Genomic DNA, 15,759 nt, shown 5'->3' with positions numbered 1-15,759 from the left:
GACGAAAGGAAAAAAAATTAGTTCTCATCCAAGATGTATCATATGTAACGAAATGCATGAAATGTACGTATCACAAGAAAACCAATGTATGTACTATATGTAAACCAATGTACGTAATGTAAAGATCACATGTAAACAAATGTAAGTAATGTATCATATGTACACAAATGAATGTAATGTATACAATAATTATAACAAATGTATGTAATGTATATAGTAACTGTAACAAATGTATGCAATGTAAAAAAAAAATTATTTTAAAAGTAAACCATGAGTTTACACCGTATGTTTGTGAAAATAAGGACACATAATATTCAGATTGCATATGTGTAAATACTGTTGTATACTCACACCTTTTCAAACTTGAAAAAAAAAATAGTAAACTACAACATGTAATATTATACAACTTATGTAACTCTGAACAATATAATTGTAAATTATTATTATGATTGTTATATAAAAAAAACTGTTATCATCATTACTATTTAAATTATATGTCATTATTATTATTATTATTATTATTATTATTATTATTATTATTATTATTATTATTATTATTATTATTATTATTATTATTATTATTATTATTATTATTATTATAATATTATATTTATATTATTTATTATTATTATTAAATATTATTATAGAAAATAAATTATTATAGTATAGAAACATAACCATGAAACCACCGCCATCTATTATCTTCCTCAGATAAGCTCTGCAAAGCTTCGAGGAAGAAATCAGAGAAGCATCCCAAAGAAATAGAAGAACCAATTATTATTTTATTATTATTATTACAAATTGTGTATATGTACTGTATAAAAAATTATTGAAATTAAACATATTAATATATTATTTACATGAATGATCATATTATGTATGTATGTATGTATGTATGTATACGATCATATTTTGTGAAATTCTGGAAAAAAAAAGCCTTTAAATTTTAACAAGCAATGTTACAGTTTTACATTGCAATGTTAACTTTAACAATAGTACACGTAAATTATGGTTATATTATAATTGTAACTAATAACACAAGAATTATCCTGTTCTAGCATGGTACATTATGCAAATTATAATTAGAAATTGCTCTTGAATCACATGAAAGAAAATGTAGTATCATTGCTTAAATTCTATATCATGTGTATGCAATGCTAAATATATATATATATATATATATATATATATATATATAACTATTATTGTGTCTATATATATAATTTATCTGAGACATAATAAAATGCTTTAAAAAAAAATTATTATTATGTGACACCTCCAGGGAGTCCAAAGAATCATCGAGGGAAAGTGCGCCAACAGCATCGAACGATTGATCAACTACTAACCACGTTCAAACTTGCTTAACGTTTTGCGAGCCATTAGTAGCAGAGGCTCTTCCAATCGACCAACCATTGCTGGCAAGAATGCTTAGGTGAATGTGCGGTGTGACCAGAAAGGATCGTCTGAGAAATGACTACGTAATGGGAATGGTGAAAGTTACGAACTTAGGAACAAAGATACAGGAAGCAAGGTTGAGATGGTTTGGTCATGTGATGAGGAGGGAGGACGAGTATGTGGGAAGAAAGGTCATGTAGATAGATGTGCAGGGGAGGAGGAAGCGCGGGCGGTCAAAGAAGAGAAGCAGGGAGATGGTGGAGGAGGACTTGAGGATGAAGAACTTGGAGGTTGTGGAGGAGACTCACTACAAACAGCGACCCTACTTAAGTGGGACAAGTTGCAGAAGAAGAAGTCGTGCAAGGTTGCCAAGATCACATCTAATCTTTAATATTTATTCAGAAGAAAGAACTAATAAAACATGAAAAGATTAAGCGAGTATCCCCGTTAACAGATCCAACCTTACACTATGTAAAATATGCTGACACAATATATCAACTGACCAACCTGATTGGGAAATTAAATAGTTTATGCCAAGCCTATAATATGAGCATGAATAAAATCGAGACTAAAATAATGAGAAAATAAATGAACATAAAAAAGAGACAACAAGGATGTTGAACAAATCAAAAGTTTTTCAGCAACTCTCTTCACAGAAAATTTTAACCCACTCGATATGAATTAAACAATGGAAGTGCAATATGATTGTTTTCTATTAATATTCTGAAAAGTTTGGAAAAGTAATAAAATAACAAAATATCTAAAATGAAACTGATACTTTGCACAGTTGCACTTAGGGCCAAACGATCCCATCGCATCGACCAAAGCTCTGGACACATAGAAGTAAAGATGAGAAAAATTGAGCTTCTGATATTAGATATGAAGTGCTTAAAGAAAATAGATAAATCATTCTGGACGGAGCAGAAAACTAATTAAACAGTACGAAATTAGCTAAATTTCCAGAAACTATAGTAGAAGAATAGTAATATAAACTTCTTCAATATATAAGTTATGCGATACATATGAATCTAGGCAGTGGAACACATTTTGAACTGTGCGTTCAAAATGTGGAAGATTTCGAATTTAGTAGAAAGAGATTATAAAGCCAAACTGAAGCTCAAGATATATGTATAACTATTCGAAGAAGCAAAGGATAAAGGGTGTATATTAATGGCAGACTCAATCCGCTGCCCGTTGATGAGGTCCATTAAGTAAGAAGGTAAGCAGATAATTAGTCTCCTGATTCAGTAATGATTCAAAATGAAGGCTCTGAGGAATTTCCCGATGCGAAGGAAAGGAAATTGTTTAAATAAGTTAACATAACTCTGATAACGGCTGCAACTTCAATAACTTCTCTATTGATAAGTTTTTCTGGCCATTTTAAAAATCGGCTGACAAAGTAGTCGAACTGGTCAAAGATCACGTTATCTGCGGAATTAAGATTACAGTATAAAATATAAGATTTTTCCCCTATTTACTATAAAAGTCCATATTGTTATAACCCAAAAACTCTTGATATCCCAACAAAAACACAAAAACACGAGAAAGAACACACCAAATTAAAACAAGTAAAAAACTTACTAATATGAATTTAAGACACAGCAGGGTTTCGAAAAATTTTATTAGCATGCAGGTTTTTGGTTATATGAATTAATAGCAATAGCTTTTTGATACTTCTGGAAAGATGCTTTGGAGAGGAAAAAAATGTTCCTAAATTGTTTAATTCTAGACTCTGAACAATGGTTGGTCGATTGGTAGAGCCTCTGCTACTAATGGCTCAAGCAAAAAGTTAAGCAAGTTTGTAGTTGGAAGTAGGTTAGTAGTTCGAAGGGGTTAATCTTTCGATGCTGTCGGCACTCTCTCTCTCTCTCTCTCTCTCTCGATGAGTCCTAGGGCTCCCTGGAGGTGTCACATAATAATAATAACAAGAAGAATTTATTTTTCGTGTCATTAGGCGCTAGTTGCTTATATTTATACTAACTGATCTCGTGCTAAAAATTATCCTCCGAATAGAAAATCAGAAGAGCCTTTAGAAAGAAAGAAATTCTTTCTTCAAATGTACGCAGTCAAATCTTTCATCTTAAATCTTTTCGTGTATATATTTATTAAAGTGTATTTCATGTATTTCACTTATCTGTCGCACGGCCAATTTATTTCGAAAAATAAAAATAAAATCCTCTAATGACTTTTTGTCCCCAAGACGAATAGTTGAAACTGCCTTTTAGTCCTAACTAGCTATTGAAGACAGGTGGCAGCAGTCACTTGAATTAAGGCTTCGGAAGAGAGCATATATAACAGACAATTGTCTCCATCTCGTGATCCTGAACCCTGACATTCATATTATTGTCTGTAATGGTGTGAATATTACAGTCGATTTTTTTTGAGAAGCTGGGTTAAAAACCCTTGTTGCAGAGAGGTAAAAATCCTACCAGCCCATGTCAGCGATCCACTAACTTGCAAACCGGCGCCGAAGTAAAGCTAAGTAAAAGTTCCTCCACTAAGGGAGTAGAATCGAATCTATGACGGCCTTTCTTCCGGAAGCCATGAGCTATGGAAACAAATGCCATTTAGACAGGATTCTATAGGCGTCCGACTTATTCTGAGTAATTGCGAAATCATTTCACAATTTAGGAATAACTGTAATACCTTTTGGTATTATAATGCCAGAAAAATTCTCAAGAACTTTCTCCAGTTTCCCTGTGGGAAGGGAATGGAAATCTATCCTTTCATGTATTCCTTTTGATGATTATATATTTTGTTTAAATTAAATATTCTATAAGCTTCGAATTTGCAAGGTCGCTTTAAGGATATTTTTACTTGAACTTTCTGTTGGTTCTGTCATATCTAGTTTAATTGTTTAAAATCTTTCCTGCAACCGAGTCAGAATATTATATAAAGGCATCAGACATACATTGGAAGAATTTTGTTATTTTATATCATAATTAATTATAATTAAGAACGCTATATGAATGAGTTAATCATTTAAGCGAGGCAACTCTTTTAATTTACTAGTGAATTATTTTTTTGTCAAGAGAGTTTGAGCCGGGTCTAACTTTACAATAAAATCGTTTGGTTATGAGAGTAAAAAGAATAGAAACCTTACCTTTACGTCTTAAAGCTATTTTAAGTAGGAAGGCAGTATTTGAGTCCATGCTAAAGAATCCCCAGTAAGCGACTCCTCTCACACTTGCTATAATTATCGAATGAATTGGATAACACTTCTACTTTGACACAGATTTTCATGGACATCATTTGTCAGGGTTCCAACTTAACAATTTAAAGCAACAATGACTTAGTCAGTATATGGAACTTTGTCAAAAAAATTGCAGAAAAACCGGTATAAATACTAAAAACTTGAGCAAAATAAATGTATAAACATTTTTCAATGAATTCATATACCGATCTTCTCCATTGAGAATTAATAATTTTAATGATTACTTTTAATATTTTTATTATGTGTATATTTTTTACATTACGGTTAAAACAGAATGTATTAAATTGAGGAGGCTTTATATTTTTAAAATTAAACAATTTGAGTTTTTAACCCTGTGATTCAGCAAAATCGACCGTAGAACACTCGCACACCCACTATACAGATAAATATTACTTTTGGTTTTCTTACTGATTTATTAAAAAAAGGGCTAAAATAGTACTTTCTATTTCCTTTGTGTGTGTGTGTGTGTGTGTGTGTGTGTTAAAGATACCAAGAAAGTTTCCCAAGTAAGCAAGCAAGCAAGTAAGCTAAGTTTGCACTTGAAGTATTTTCCGGTCTGAGGCACCTCGTGGTAAAGATGGACAAAGCTCTGATCACTTGCCTTAGCATCTCCCATAATGCAAAGCATATCTGCTTGCAGACATGCATGCAGTAAGGGAAGGGCCACTACCCAGACCGATTTCGACCTTTATTGAGGTCTCTTCAGTGGGAGCCAGACCCTGAGATGGATGCCAAGGTTGAAGTAATGCAGAACTGATATTTACCTATACGAGTTGCCACAAGATGCTTGGACCTTATTAAATAAAAATCTCAGGATGAGAGAAAGATGTTGAAAGTTTTTTTATCTTGGATACCTTGGTATCCATCTCAGGGTCTGGCTCCCACTGAAGAAACCTCAATAAAGGTCGAAACCGGTCTAGGTAGTGGCCCTTCCCTTAATGCTACATGTCTGCAAGGAGATGTGCTCTGCATTATGGGAGATACTAAGGCAAGTGATCAGAGCTTAGCCCACCTTTACCACGAGTTGCCTCAGACATGAAAATACTTCAGGCACAAACTCGGCTTGTTTGCTTACTTGGGAAAATAGGATTAAAACCAAGTTTATAAGATATCTTGGTATCTTTAACACATATATATATATAACATATATATATATATATATATATATATATATATATATATATATATATATATATATATATATATATATATATATAACTGTATTCCTGAACTTCTACTCGGTTTAATGGTACATTTTAAAGAATAAATATTTAATGACTTAAACTGAGATAAAATATGGAGTTTTAATGAAAATGATACAACTAGTTTCAGCCTTTTACAGCCTTCTTCAGGTATCCACTAAAGGTAGAACACAGTAATAAAAATTGAAGTTACAAAAAACCGAGAATTACAGACAAATAATGCAATACATAATTGACACAAAAACGTTGTATTTTTCAAGTTGTTCTATCTAACGCGCTATTGTTTGTTGCACGCGAGCTTGCAAGTTCTCGTGAACGCCAGTATTGAACGATTGCAGCATGGCTATCAGGGATGTTGTAATTCAAATGTTCAGGATTAAGGAGGATTTCAATGGACTCCACGATTTTCCTTTCAAACTCATCACTGAATATATATATAACTACATACATATAAATAACTACCTACATATAACCATACTGGTTTTATGTTATACAAACATTCACTTAATGAAAATTCCAACAGACCGACTATTATTGAGAATAACAGCTTGTCGTGCTTCTAATATTGTGTCGTTGATACATAGCCATACAGGAATAGCGAAACCATACTCTTCATTCTTGAGGAGCAAGACTGATAAGAGGGTTTCAGCCCACGCCGGAGGAAAACGTTTTCCACCCTATCAAGAGTTGAGCGGTTAATAATGATGCTCTCGAGGAAATCAAAAACAATTTAACATAGTCGATTTCCTGGTTTCATTCGAGATCGCGGGTCTCCCGTACTTTGTACCGGAGACCCCTCATTGCCCCAGAAGGATCAGGCGGACGTTATGACTAAGCTTAAATCGAAGTCACTGTTACTGTTATTACTTCATGTGGTCAATATGGTGTGAAATACCGGTATATGAATTCAACGCACAACACCAACCATTCTTAAGTTCGCTGAAGATTTTTTACCTTTTGGTAAAACGTCCTGGAGTATGAGTTCAGATACCGGTATCTGAAAATTATCTATTAGTCGGGATTAATAGATAATTTTTATCTTTATGGAATCGATGCATCTTTATAATATCATCATTATCAACAAAGAGAGCGCTTAACTCTAAAAAAAAAGAGAGAGAGAGAGAGAAAGAGTAAGAAATATATTTCTTTCAGGATACAGAATAAAGAAGGATTTGTGAAAACATTTTTGTGAAAAGATTTGTGAAAATTAGCAACTGGAGATTTTCTTATATTTTTTCTTATAATCCATCAGGGGCGATATTTAATTGTTTGCCTCAGGGTGCGATCTAATCTGTCGACAGCACTGTTTATAATATCTATATAAAGAAAATAAAACAGAATGTGAGAACAGTAGAGTAATTTCACTACTGAATGTTCGAGATAATATTCATGTAGGTATATCTGATTTATATCAAGAGAAACTTGGGGTTGACAAGTTGGAACTCTTACAATCAGGAGGCCAAATAGAGATCGACAGGATTAGAGTTTCACTTAAAGACAAATATCTGAGAAAACATAGGCATATAACTTGGATCTATATTTGTTTTGTAGATCTGGAAAGTCATATGACAATTCCCAATGATAGAATTGAAGGAAGTACGTGAAGAGGATTTTATCATTTAAAATCAGGTATAAGACAAGTGTAGATAATATCACCACTGTTATTTATCATCTATAGCAATCACTTTATGAAAGAAAGTGTCATTACGCCTGATATCAGAATTCGAGATATTAATCTCAGCTCTTTATTTTGTTCAGATGATGATCCAGCGGAAGTCTGCAGGACTCCTTCACTGAATGGTATACCTTCTATAAAACATTCGGCATGAAAATCAGCAAAAAATAAATAAATAAATAATAATAATAAAACGAAATTTATGAAAACAGGCAATAAAGCAGTTATAAAATAGTAAAATGTTCAGATATTTTTAATCACGGTTTTTAGTGAAGACGAAAATGCAGTGCGGAAATAGAAAACAAAATAAGGTACTGTAGGGAGTCAATTAAATAAATTTATATGTAATAAGAGAGATATTCAGGAATGTTTGAGAGAGTTAAAATTCCTTTTTGAATATGAACAATCGTTGAGCGCTCAAGTATTATGGCCATTTAAATGGCGAGTCAGGAAAGGTTTATCTTTTTTTTTTTTTAAATATAAATCAACCTGTAGCAGTATACTCGATAGTTTACGCCCTCTCTCTCTCTCTCTCTCTCTCTCTCTTTCACGCTGCTTTACTGTTAAGCCCTCCGTTTTATTCTAATATTGTGCTGATATATTTATGAAACGTTAACTAACATTAGAAACAGCTGTTTTTCAAATCTGGTTGAAAACAGACACTGCAACTTATTGAAATGTCCATTCGAAGAGAATTTTTCAGTGAATCAGAAACAGTTATATTCCAAAACTGGTTGAACAAATGCAAACGGTGTCTGAGGAGGAAGCACCCTCCAACCACACGCATTTTACACTTTTCTTCCTTTTTGTCTAAATTGGTGAGAAAGTCTCAAGCGATCATAAACAACTTGTGAAAGAAATATATTTCAAATTTTTGTTAAAATTCGAAAATTGGTTGAACTATACGACTTTTAGAGGTGTCTGTGGAGAACGCTCCGTCTAAGCTTTCTTCATGTTGAGCTTCTTTGGGAATCTTCTGCAACAACGACAAAAAATCCAGATATATTCCAAATTTAGTCGAAATTGGTTGAAATTTGCGATCTGTAGAGATGTTTGCAGAAGAGAAATATTCTTCTTCTTCTTTGCTGATTTCGCTGGGAAAACAGCAAAATGTTAGGATTACGATGGAATTTTAGGATTATTGTCTATTTTTTTTTCATTCTGTATCAAGGAAACAATTTATTCCTTCATTCCATCTCGTTTTAGGGTGAAATGCTCTCCGTTGTGATAATGTTTTTGGAGATGGCGGCTTCTTACCTTCTGTTAGAAAACAAGGTGATCATATTTGTGGCTACTACATCATATCCATGACTGGATACAGAACATCACATTATGCGTTTTGATATGATTGTCTGAATAACTGTATTATATTGCAATGCTATTTGACTGATTGTATTCTCTGAGAACTAGTATTAAGTGCTACAAACGTGAGGTATCCAGTTCTCAAATTTTACGGCCCAGAGAATTTGAACAGTTGTTTGTTGAACTTTATTCAAAATACAACTCTAGTCTATAAATGACCTCCATTTATTAAATAACAGCATATTTACAAAAAGTAACATTTAGGGAGGACCCAATTTTTTTAAGTACATAAACTTGATATTTAGTATTTGATTAAATCTCCCAACTTCAGCTAATTTATGGACGGAGTGAACAGCTAGGCATTATAATAAACACCTCGAAAATGTCAAGATCATATTTAGACAGCCATAAAACTCGCATTTTGTAAGGCGTTAAAATCACGATCTTGTTATTCAAAATTGTTTAAGGGCTTCTCAGAAATAACATCACAAAAAAGATTGAATACTACTGCTTATAAATAAGGAATCTAATTATTCATCAGCGAGTTATTTTTGATCAAACTCCTTGGGCAGTTGATGGTGCTGGTGATGATGATGATTTTTATCCTATGGAATATCGTAGAATGTTCATAAATTGTCAGGAAGTTGTCGTTTGACGTGATTATTATTATTACGTGACACCTGCAGGGAGTCCAAGGACTAATCGTGGGAGGGCACACGATCAGTCCTTGGAGAGAGAGAGAGAGAGAGAGAGAGAGAGAGAAGAGAGAGAGAGAGAGAGAGAGGAGAGAGAGAGAGAGAGAGAGAGGGGGGAGTCTCAAAACAAAATGAATAATATCAACATTATATCATTAGACTGTTGTAATTTTTCCTTATTGGCATACTGTAAAAGTTCTTTTAAGGAAAATTGAATTGCATTTTAGATGACTATAAGCAAATTTGTGTTGCAGCCTTGATGCATCATCTTACAGACATGTGCTACATTATTTGTTATATAAATTTTATACAAACCGCTCATCATTTGAATGTATTTGAAATCGAATAACACAGAAAAAAAACATTATTAGAAATCGAATAACAAAGAAACAAAACAAAAGAAACAGCACTGCTTAAAACTGTACTGACACGAACAAACATGTTTCCGACTTTTTGTTAAAGATATTTCATTCTTAAGTAATAATCAATATATGAAAACAGTCGAATAGAAGTCAAGAAGTCTGGGAATATAACTGCATCTCAGCTGAAGTGAGAGGAGTGCAGTATTGATGCAAAACTAGTAGATAAAAATACTCAATATGGTGACTGTATTGAAGATGTCTATTCGAATCTAAAGCGAAATGCAAATCCAGTGCTACAATTACAATTGAAATTTATGGTATCATTGGATACGATGGAATATATATTAAACCAAATAGAGTGCACTTAAAAGAATGGCGAACCCTCTGCTTGGAAAGATGTAGGTTTAAATGTGAGAAACTTAATTTAGAATGTGAGAAACTTAATAATCCCATCACACAGATCACACTAATGTTGTAAAGGTTCTACCTTTCGTGTGTAGGATTGATAAAAAATTCCTTTCAATAGCAATTGCTACTTGATCACATGTAGAAGTGGTTTCCTGCTGGAAATTCCCGTTTTTCTCGATATAATATACTCGCCTTATGGCTTTAGCTGTCACAACTCTATCGAACGACAGAACGGCCTAATCAAATATTTACAATTGAATTTATATTTTCCTTTATATTTTGGTGATAGGTGAAATGAAAATCAACAATGACAAGATTAAAACTATGAAAATACTGAGAGCATGGAAAACATCAAATGCATATTAATAGAGAAATTATAGAAAAATGAATATATTTCCGCTATTTAGGCAAAACATTTATCGAAAATGGTAAAGAAAATATGAAAATGACAAAGAAAAGAAAAAAAAATTAGATTGAAGACTCGTGACCGCCAATTTGAGTATTCTTAGGAAACCGAGAAATGGCATTATTGGCAGAATAATATTAGAAAGGAATTTAAAATCAACGAAGAATGTGTGAGCAGAGTCAATCTAAAGCGGTATGATTACTTAAACAGAATGAGAGAGGAAAAGTTAGCAAAGCGATCTTTGATACCAGGAGTGGAAGATCATCTAGGTGGATTGACGCACTTCATGAAGAGACTAAAGTGTTCTAAAAATTAAATATAACTTCAAGTTTCTGTAACATTCCATAGCATATAATTGTCAACATAGCAAAGAGCGAATGAACAGCAGTCATCAGGTTTTATTCCATACAGGGGCACGCCAAGGGTATTTGCCGCCAGGGTGAAAACTTTTATCGGCCGCACCTAATACTGAATTGTATAATCCAAATTAGATATTAGCTACATAAATTGCTGCCGTATCAATGTTGTCGCCCGGGTGCGGTGCACCCCCTTGTACCTTCGGGTTGGCGCGACTCTGATTCCATACATAGTTACTTGAACGTTTCAGGTATGGAAACTGATTATTATACTAGACAGATTTCTACTGCTCATGCCATATTAATTTTAAAATAATTATACTATTTTCACTTTTTATACAAATAAAAAATAATTTATGAGACCTACAGCAACATAAGACATTCACAAAATCGGCAATATAAAGTCACACATTGGGACAGAGCCTACCTACAGAGTCTTCCGTGAGAGCATATATGAACATCTGAAACGAAAGCGTTCAGATGTTCATATATGCTCTCAAGGAAGTTATGATGAAAGCTACTGAAAGATTTCAAAATCAAAATTATGTTACTAGATTATGGCATAAATAATTGACTTATTCAAGAACACATTACTACTGTATATTGCTGCTTCTGAATTATAACTCCAGTAACAACAAACATTGCAACTATTTAGTGTCTAGATATATATCACAGAATGGTATTTATACATCTTCGTGTCCGTGTTTAAAAGCTATCCTCTGTATTCATTACCGTCTTCAAGATAGTTTGGAACAAGATGTTTCTTTCCATTCAAAATGCTATTGACCTTTGCTACCCCTTGAATTAAGAAACACGACATCAGAAACTTTTTTTATAAAGTGCATGTTATAAAACAAATAATGAAACAGATATACTTTTAATATATTTGATTTTCTATTAGTAAACATTTATGAAACATTAAAATCATATGGAAAACAGCAGTTAGAGGATATCAGAGATGTTACACTGCCGCTAGGGTGAGAAGAGAACTTTGTTTCTGAAAGAAACAAGATCTATTATTAGCTTAGCTTTCCTAAGGTTCGTTATGTAACTAACTCCTTAACTGAACAAGAAATATTTGTAATCACTACGATGAAGCTTACAAGTAGTAATGAGAAAACATATTACTTGTGAACTAATTTATTTATTTATTATTATCATTATTATTATTATTTGTGAACTCTTTCGCTTTTCTAAGACATACAGTATTACAGAAAACATATCATTTCTTCAATTTAAAGAAAATTTGTATGATATATCATTAATGGTATAGCACGATGAATCATTATTAAAATAGTTCGCAATTTCAAAATATCATAGGTCGGAAATGAAAAATTCCGAAAGTATATTCCCAGAAATCACAAAAGTTATTTTCCTTTTTCTCCATGTTTGACGCTAGGGGAGTCATTGATATCACGTTTTCGGAAGCATGTGACTATTGTGGGCTTAACGATTGGTTGTCCATGAAAACAGTCTGGGTGAGGCATGAGGCTTTCCTTCGCGATATTGCACTCCTAAAATCGGCCCGTGTGCTCCGGGACTAAGGTATTAATACTATTGGTAGCTGTAGTATTCTAGTAAAAACCGATCGACTTTTACTTGCGAGATATACGAACCTTTACGATTTTAGAGGTGAGGTTTTTTTTTTGGCTGATTAGAATAAATTTTATACACCTTCACGATTATTAAATCTGACACTCCTTAATGTTCTGGTGTATGTCTTGTCATAAGTTAGTTTATCTAAGCTCTTGAAATTCAAGTATTCTTGGTCTTGGCTTTTCTATAAAACGGCAGTGATCTGTCGTTTACTTTCACGCCGGAAATTCTCTTAACTTCGTGGCGATAGTAGTAAGTAGTATTTGAGCTATGTGTTCCATTGCTTGGGCGATACTTACTATTTATAGATGTCTTAATCTGTCATCGTATTTTCATGGGTGCCCTTTAAAGGTATATTTTGCCGGCTTCAAATAGCCTTTGGCTTAACAAATCTTATTGGTATTAAATACTTGCGTAAAACGCTACAAAAATATTTTAAATGATTCGATTTGTTTTGATTTTATTAAATGGATTCAGTGAACATATAGATAATTGCTTCATCATTTAAAATAAATGCATTCTGTGAAAACGATGAACCCCATATTGTTTACATCAAGCAAACGTGTTATTAGATACTTAATCACTTCATATCATTATTCTTGTTTGACTTACATCGCTCTTATATAAAATATCAAATGTATTCCTTGGTGAAATATACACTAATTCTTTCAAAGATGTTTTAATAAATTTCGCAAACCCACCACAGTTGCACTGTATTGAAAATGCAATGCTGATACCATTTTAAATTTTCAGTCTTCATCATAAAATGTAGCTTGCACAAGATGCTTTTGCTTAGTTCTTATATATGTTTTAAAATTTAATTAATAAGAGTTCTCTGTGAGAGGTTTGTACTGAAGACTACTGTTTATTTGTATTTTTATAAATCCTTGATGCCCTAATAACGGCAATTTTTTTATTAGTCATTCGCAAGTTAGCTCCTCATATTTTCAAAGCTATTGGTATTAAAATCAGTTTCGTTCCCTGATCGAAAAATTGCTCATTCAGAATTTATTCATATTTTAAAATTCATTAAATGATACGTACAAAATTCATATAGTTTCACCTTTTATCTGAAGACAAATATTAAAAATTTCAGCAATGAGTAACATCGAAACAAGAACTATATATATAATATGAATAAATAAAATAATGTAACCGTAATTGTAACACTTTTCACAGCGAAAAAAAAAAGTGCTATAATTTTGTTTTAGATTTATTGAGAGTACTAGTGGTTACTCATCTGTTTAGTCTATAGATGTAATTGATACAATAACATAGCAAGGGATGAGGAGCAGAGAGATTCCATTGGGTGTCCTGCTTAATGGGGTAATGTTTAATGATTTTTCCTATTTTGTATGTATTCAAACAAATGATTGAAACGTGCATAATGCCCTCACTACATCACTATTGGATCGATGTAATGCTTATTAATTTTTTAAATTCCTATATATTTAATGTAAACATTGTAAACTATGTAGCTTTTCCAGATAGCTATCTTTTTAATTCATTCTTATCAGTAGATATATTAAAATTAATATTTTGTTTGGTAATTAAACTTTATTGGATTTATTATTGAGAGTCATATTAATAAATTTACACTTCTGTTTTTTTTATATAATCAGCAAGTGTGGTATGGGAGAGACTCACATGGAATCTTATCAGTATTCTGATGGATATATGGAACAAGAGGAGGAATGGGAAAGAGAAGGATTACTTGATCCAGCATGGGAGAAACAACAACGTAAAGTAAGTTGGTGTTTTTTTCCTTCAATTTGGTAGATATCATTTTAATTATAATCATGCACTTAGTCATGGCTGGATTTAAGGTGGTTGTGGCTCTAAGCTATATTTTAAGTGCTGCCCCCTTTGTAAATTTTTAGGTTATCTATACCAAGACAGAGGCTCCTCGTAATGTAAGCTGTAACTTATCTAGCTTACCTGTAAATCTGGCCCTGCACTTAGTTGCAAAAACAGATTGAAAGTTCTAAATATGATCTTTTTAAAAAATGACACAGCTTGCCTTCAGATTGTTATTCTTCATGTACTGGTCCCATTCAGTTTCTTTATCCCTAACTAACTACTGTCTTTCCTGATTTTAATCTCTTGCATATTTTTGCATTACTTCTCAATTGTTAGATATTGTTCTTGTTGTTTTCTTTCTGTCACTTTTATGTCATGCTTTTCTTATTGGTTTTTCTGAGTCAAAACATTGCTGCTTATCCAAATTTTTGCTTTTTTTCTTTCATTCCTGTATATTATATTTTGCCTCCTGTCATTTTCATTTTATTGTTCTTAAATATAAAGCTGCACTCATTCTGTATCATATTTAAACTTTAAAAGCAATTGAAATTACATTTTCACTTATATCCTGTTACCATAAAACAATCTTTTTTTTTTTTGTCATTACCACTTGTTTTAATAATAAGATACATTTTTATATTCAACTTTGAAATTGGGGGTTTAGTCTTCTTTTTGGATTACTTCTCAGTTTGTTTAATGCATATTCCGAAAGGATATTTATAGTAGAGTTCATTGACACAGTAAGAAAATTAAATTATACTAGACAAGAAGTTATATTGTTTTAATCCTTTATCCAAGTGATAGCAAATGATTTACTTATGAAGTATCTTCATGATAAGGTTACTCTAGGCAGATGACTTCACATCAAATTGCCTTAGTATTACTAGTCATGAAAATATTCTATGCACAGTCTGTTTGCTTATGCTTAAGTACAATATAACTTCATGTCTAGTATTATTTACTTTGTAACCAAGCAAAACACTTTTAAGAAAAAGGGGGGGATACATTGAAGAGCATCATAATCAAATTCTTGACATGTATTCTTTGGGGGTGCACAGGATATTATGATAATACTACATGAAAAAGTTAAATTGTTACTAACTTTCTATCGACATTTTTCATCCAAATTGATCTGTTATTTGTCAAGACTTCAATATTATCGAATCTTATATGTCTCTGTTTTAAGACACTTCTAACTATATATCAATCCAACTAGATCTTGGTTGCCCTCTGGGTCTTTTTCTTGCTATCCTGGTAATGAACAGTTCTTTTGGTAACCTTTCCTCTCCCATTTTTTAAGGGCTCATACAACCCTGTGATTAGCTTGCTAACATATTCCTGAATGCTA

The 15,759-nt window shown here is 32.4% G+C and overlaps 1 protein-coding gene across 4 annotated transcripts in view; it reads left to right on the top strand.

The window, feature by feature from the left end:
• The first annotated feature begins 12,494 nt into the window (after positions 1 to 12,494).
• Actn (alpha actinin) overlaps positions 12,495 to 15,759 on the top strand; it is a 339,371-nt gene continuing 336,106 nt past the window's right edge. For 3 of the 4 annotated variants that reach the window (XM_090407381.1, XM_090407379.1, XM_090407382.1), the window contains exons 1-2: positions 12,496 to 12,647; positions 14,234 to 14,357. In XM_090407381.1, the coding sequence (XP_090263507.1) occupies positions 14,244 to 14,357 (114 nt within the window). In that variant the 5' untranslated portion in view covers positions 12,496 to 12,647; positions 14,234 to 14,243. Of the gene's footprint in view, positions 12,648 to 14,233; positions 14,358 to 15,759 lie in introns of all 4 variants that reach the window. The other variant, XM_090407380.1, reaches the window with a different exon arrangement.

The sequence above is a fragment of the Typopeltis vanoorti genome, chromosome 17, assembly GCF_054136105.1.
Source record: "Typopeltis vanoorti isolate ZY-2024b chromosome 17, IOZ_Tvanoo_1.0, whole genome shotgun sequence".
NCBI lineage: Eukaryota > Metazoa > Arthropoda > Arachnida > Uropygi > Thelyphonidae > Typopeltis > Typopeltis vanoorti.
Note: the sequence above shows the minus strand (reverse complement) of the source record. Positions and strands in the feature narration are given on the sequence as shown.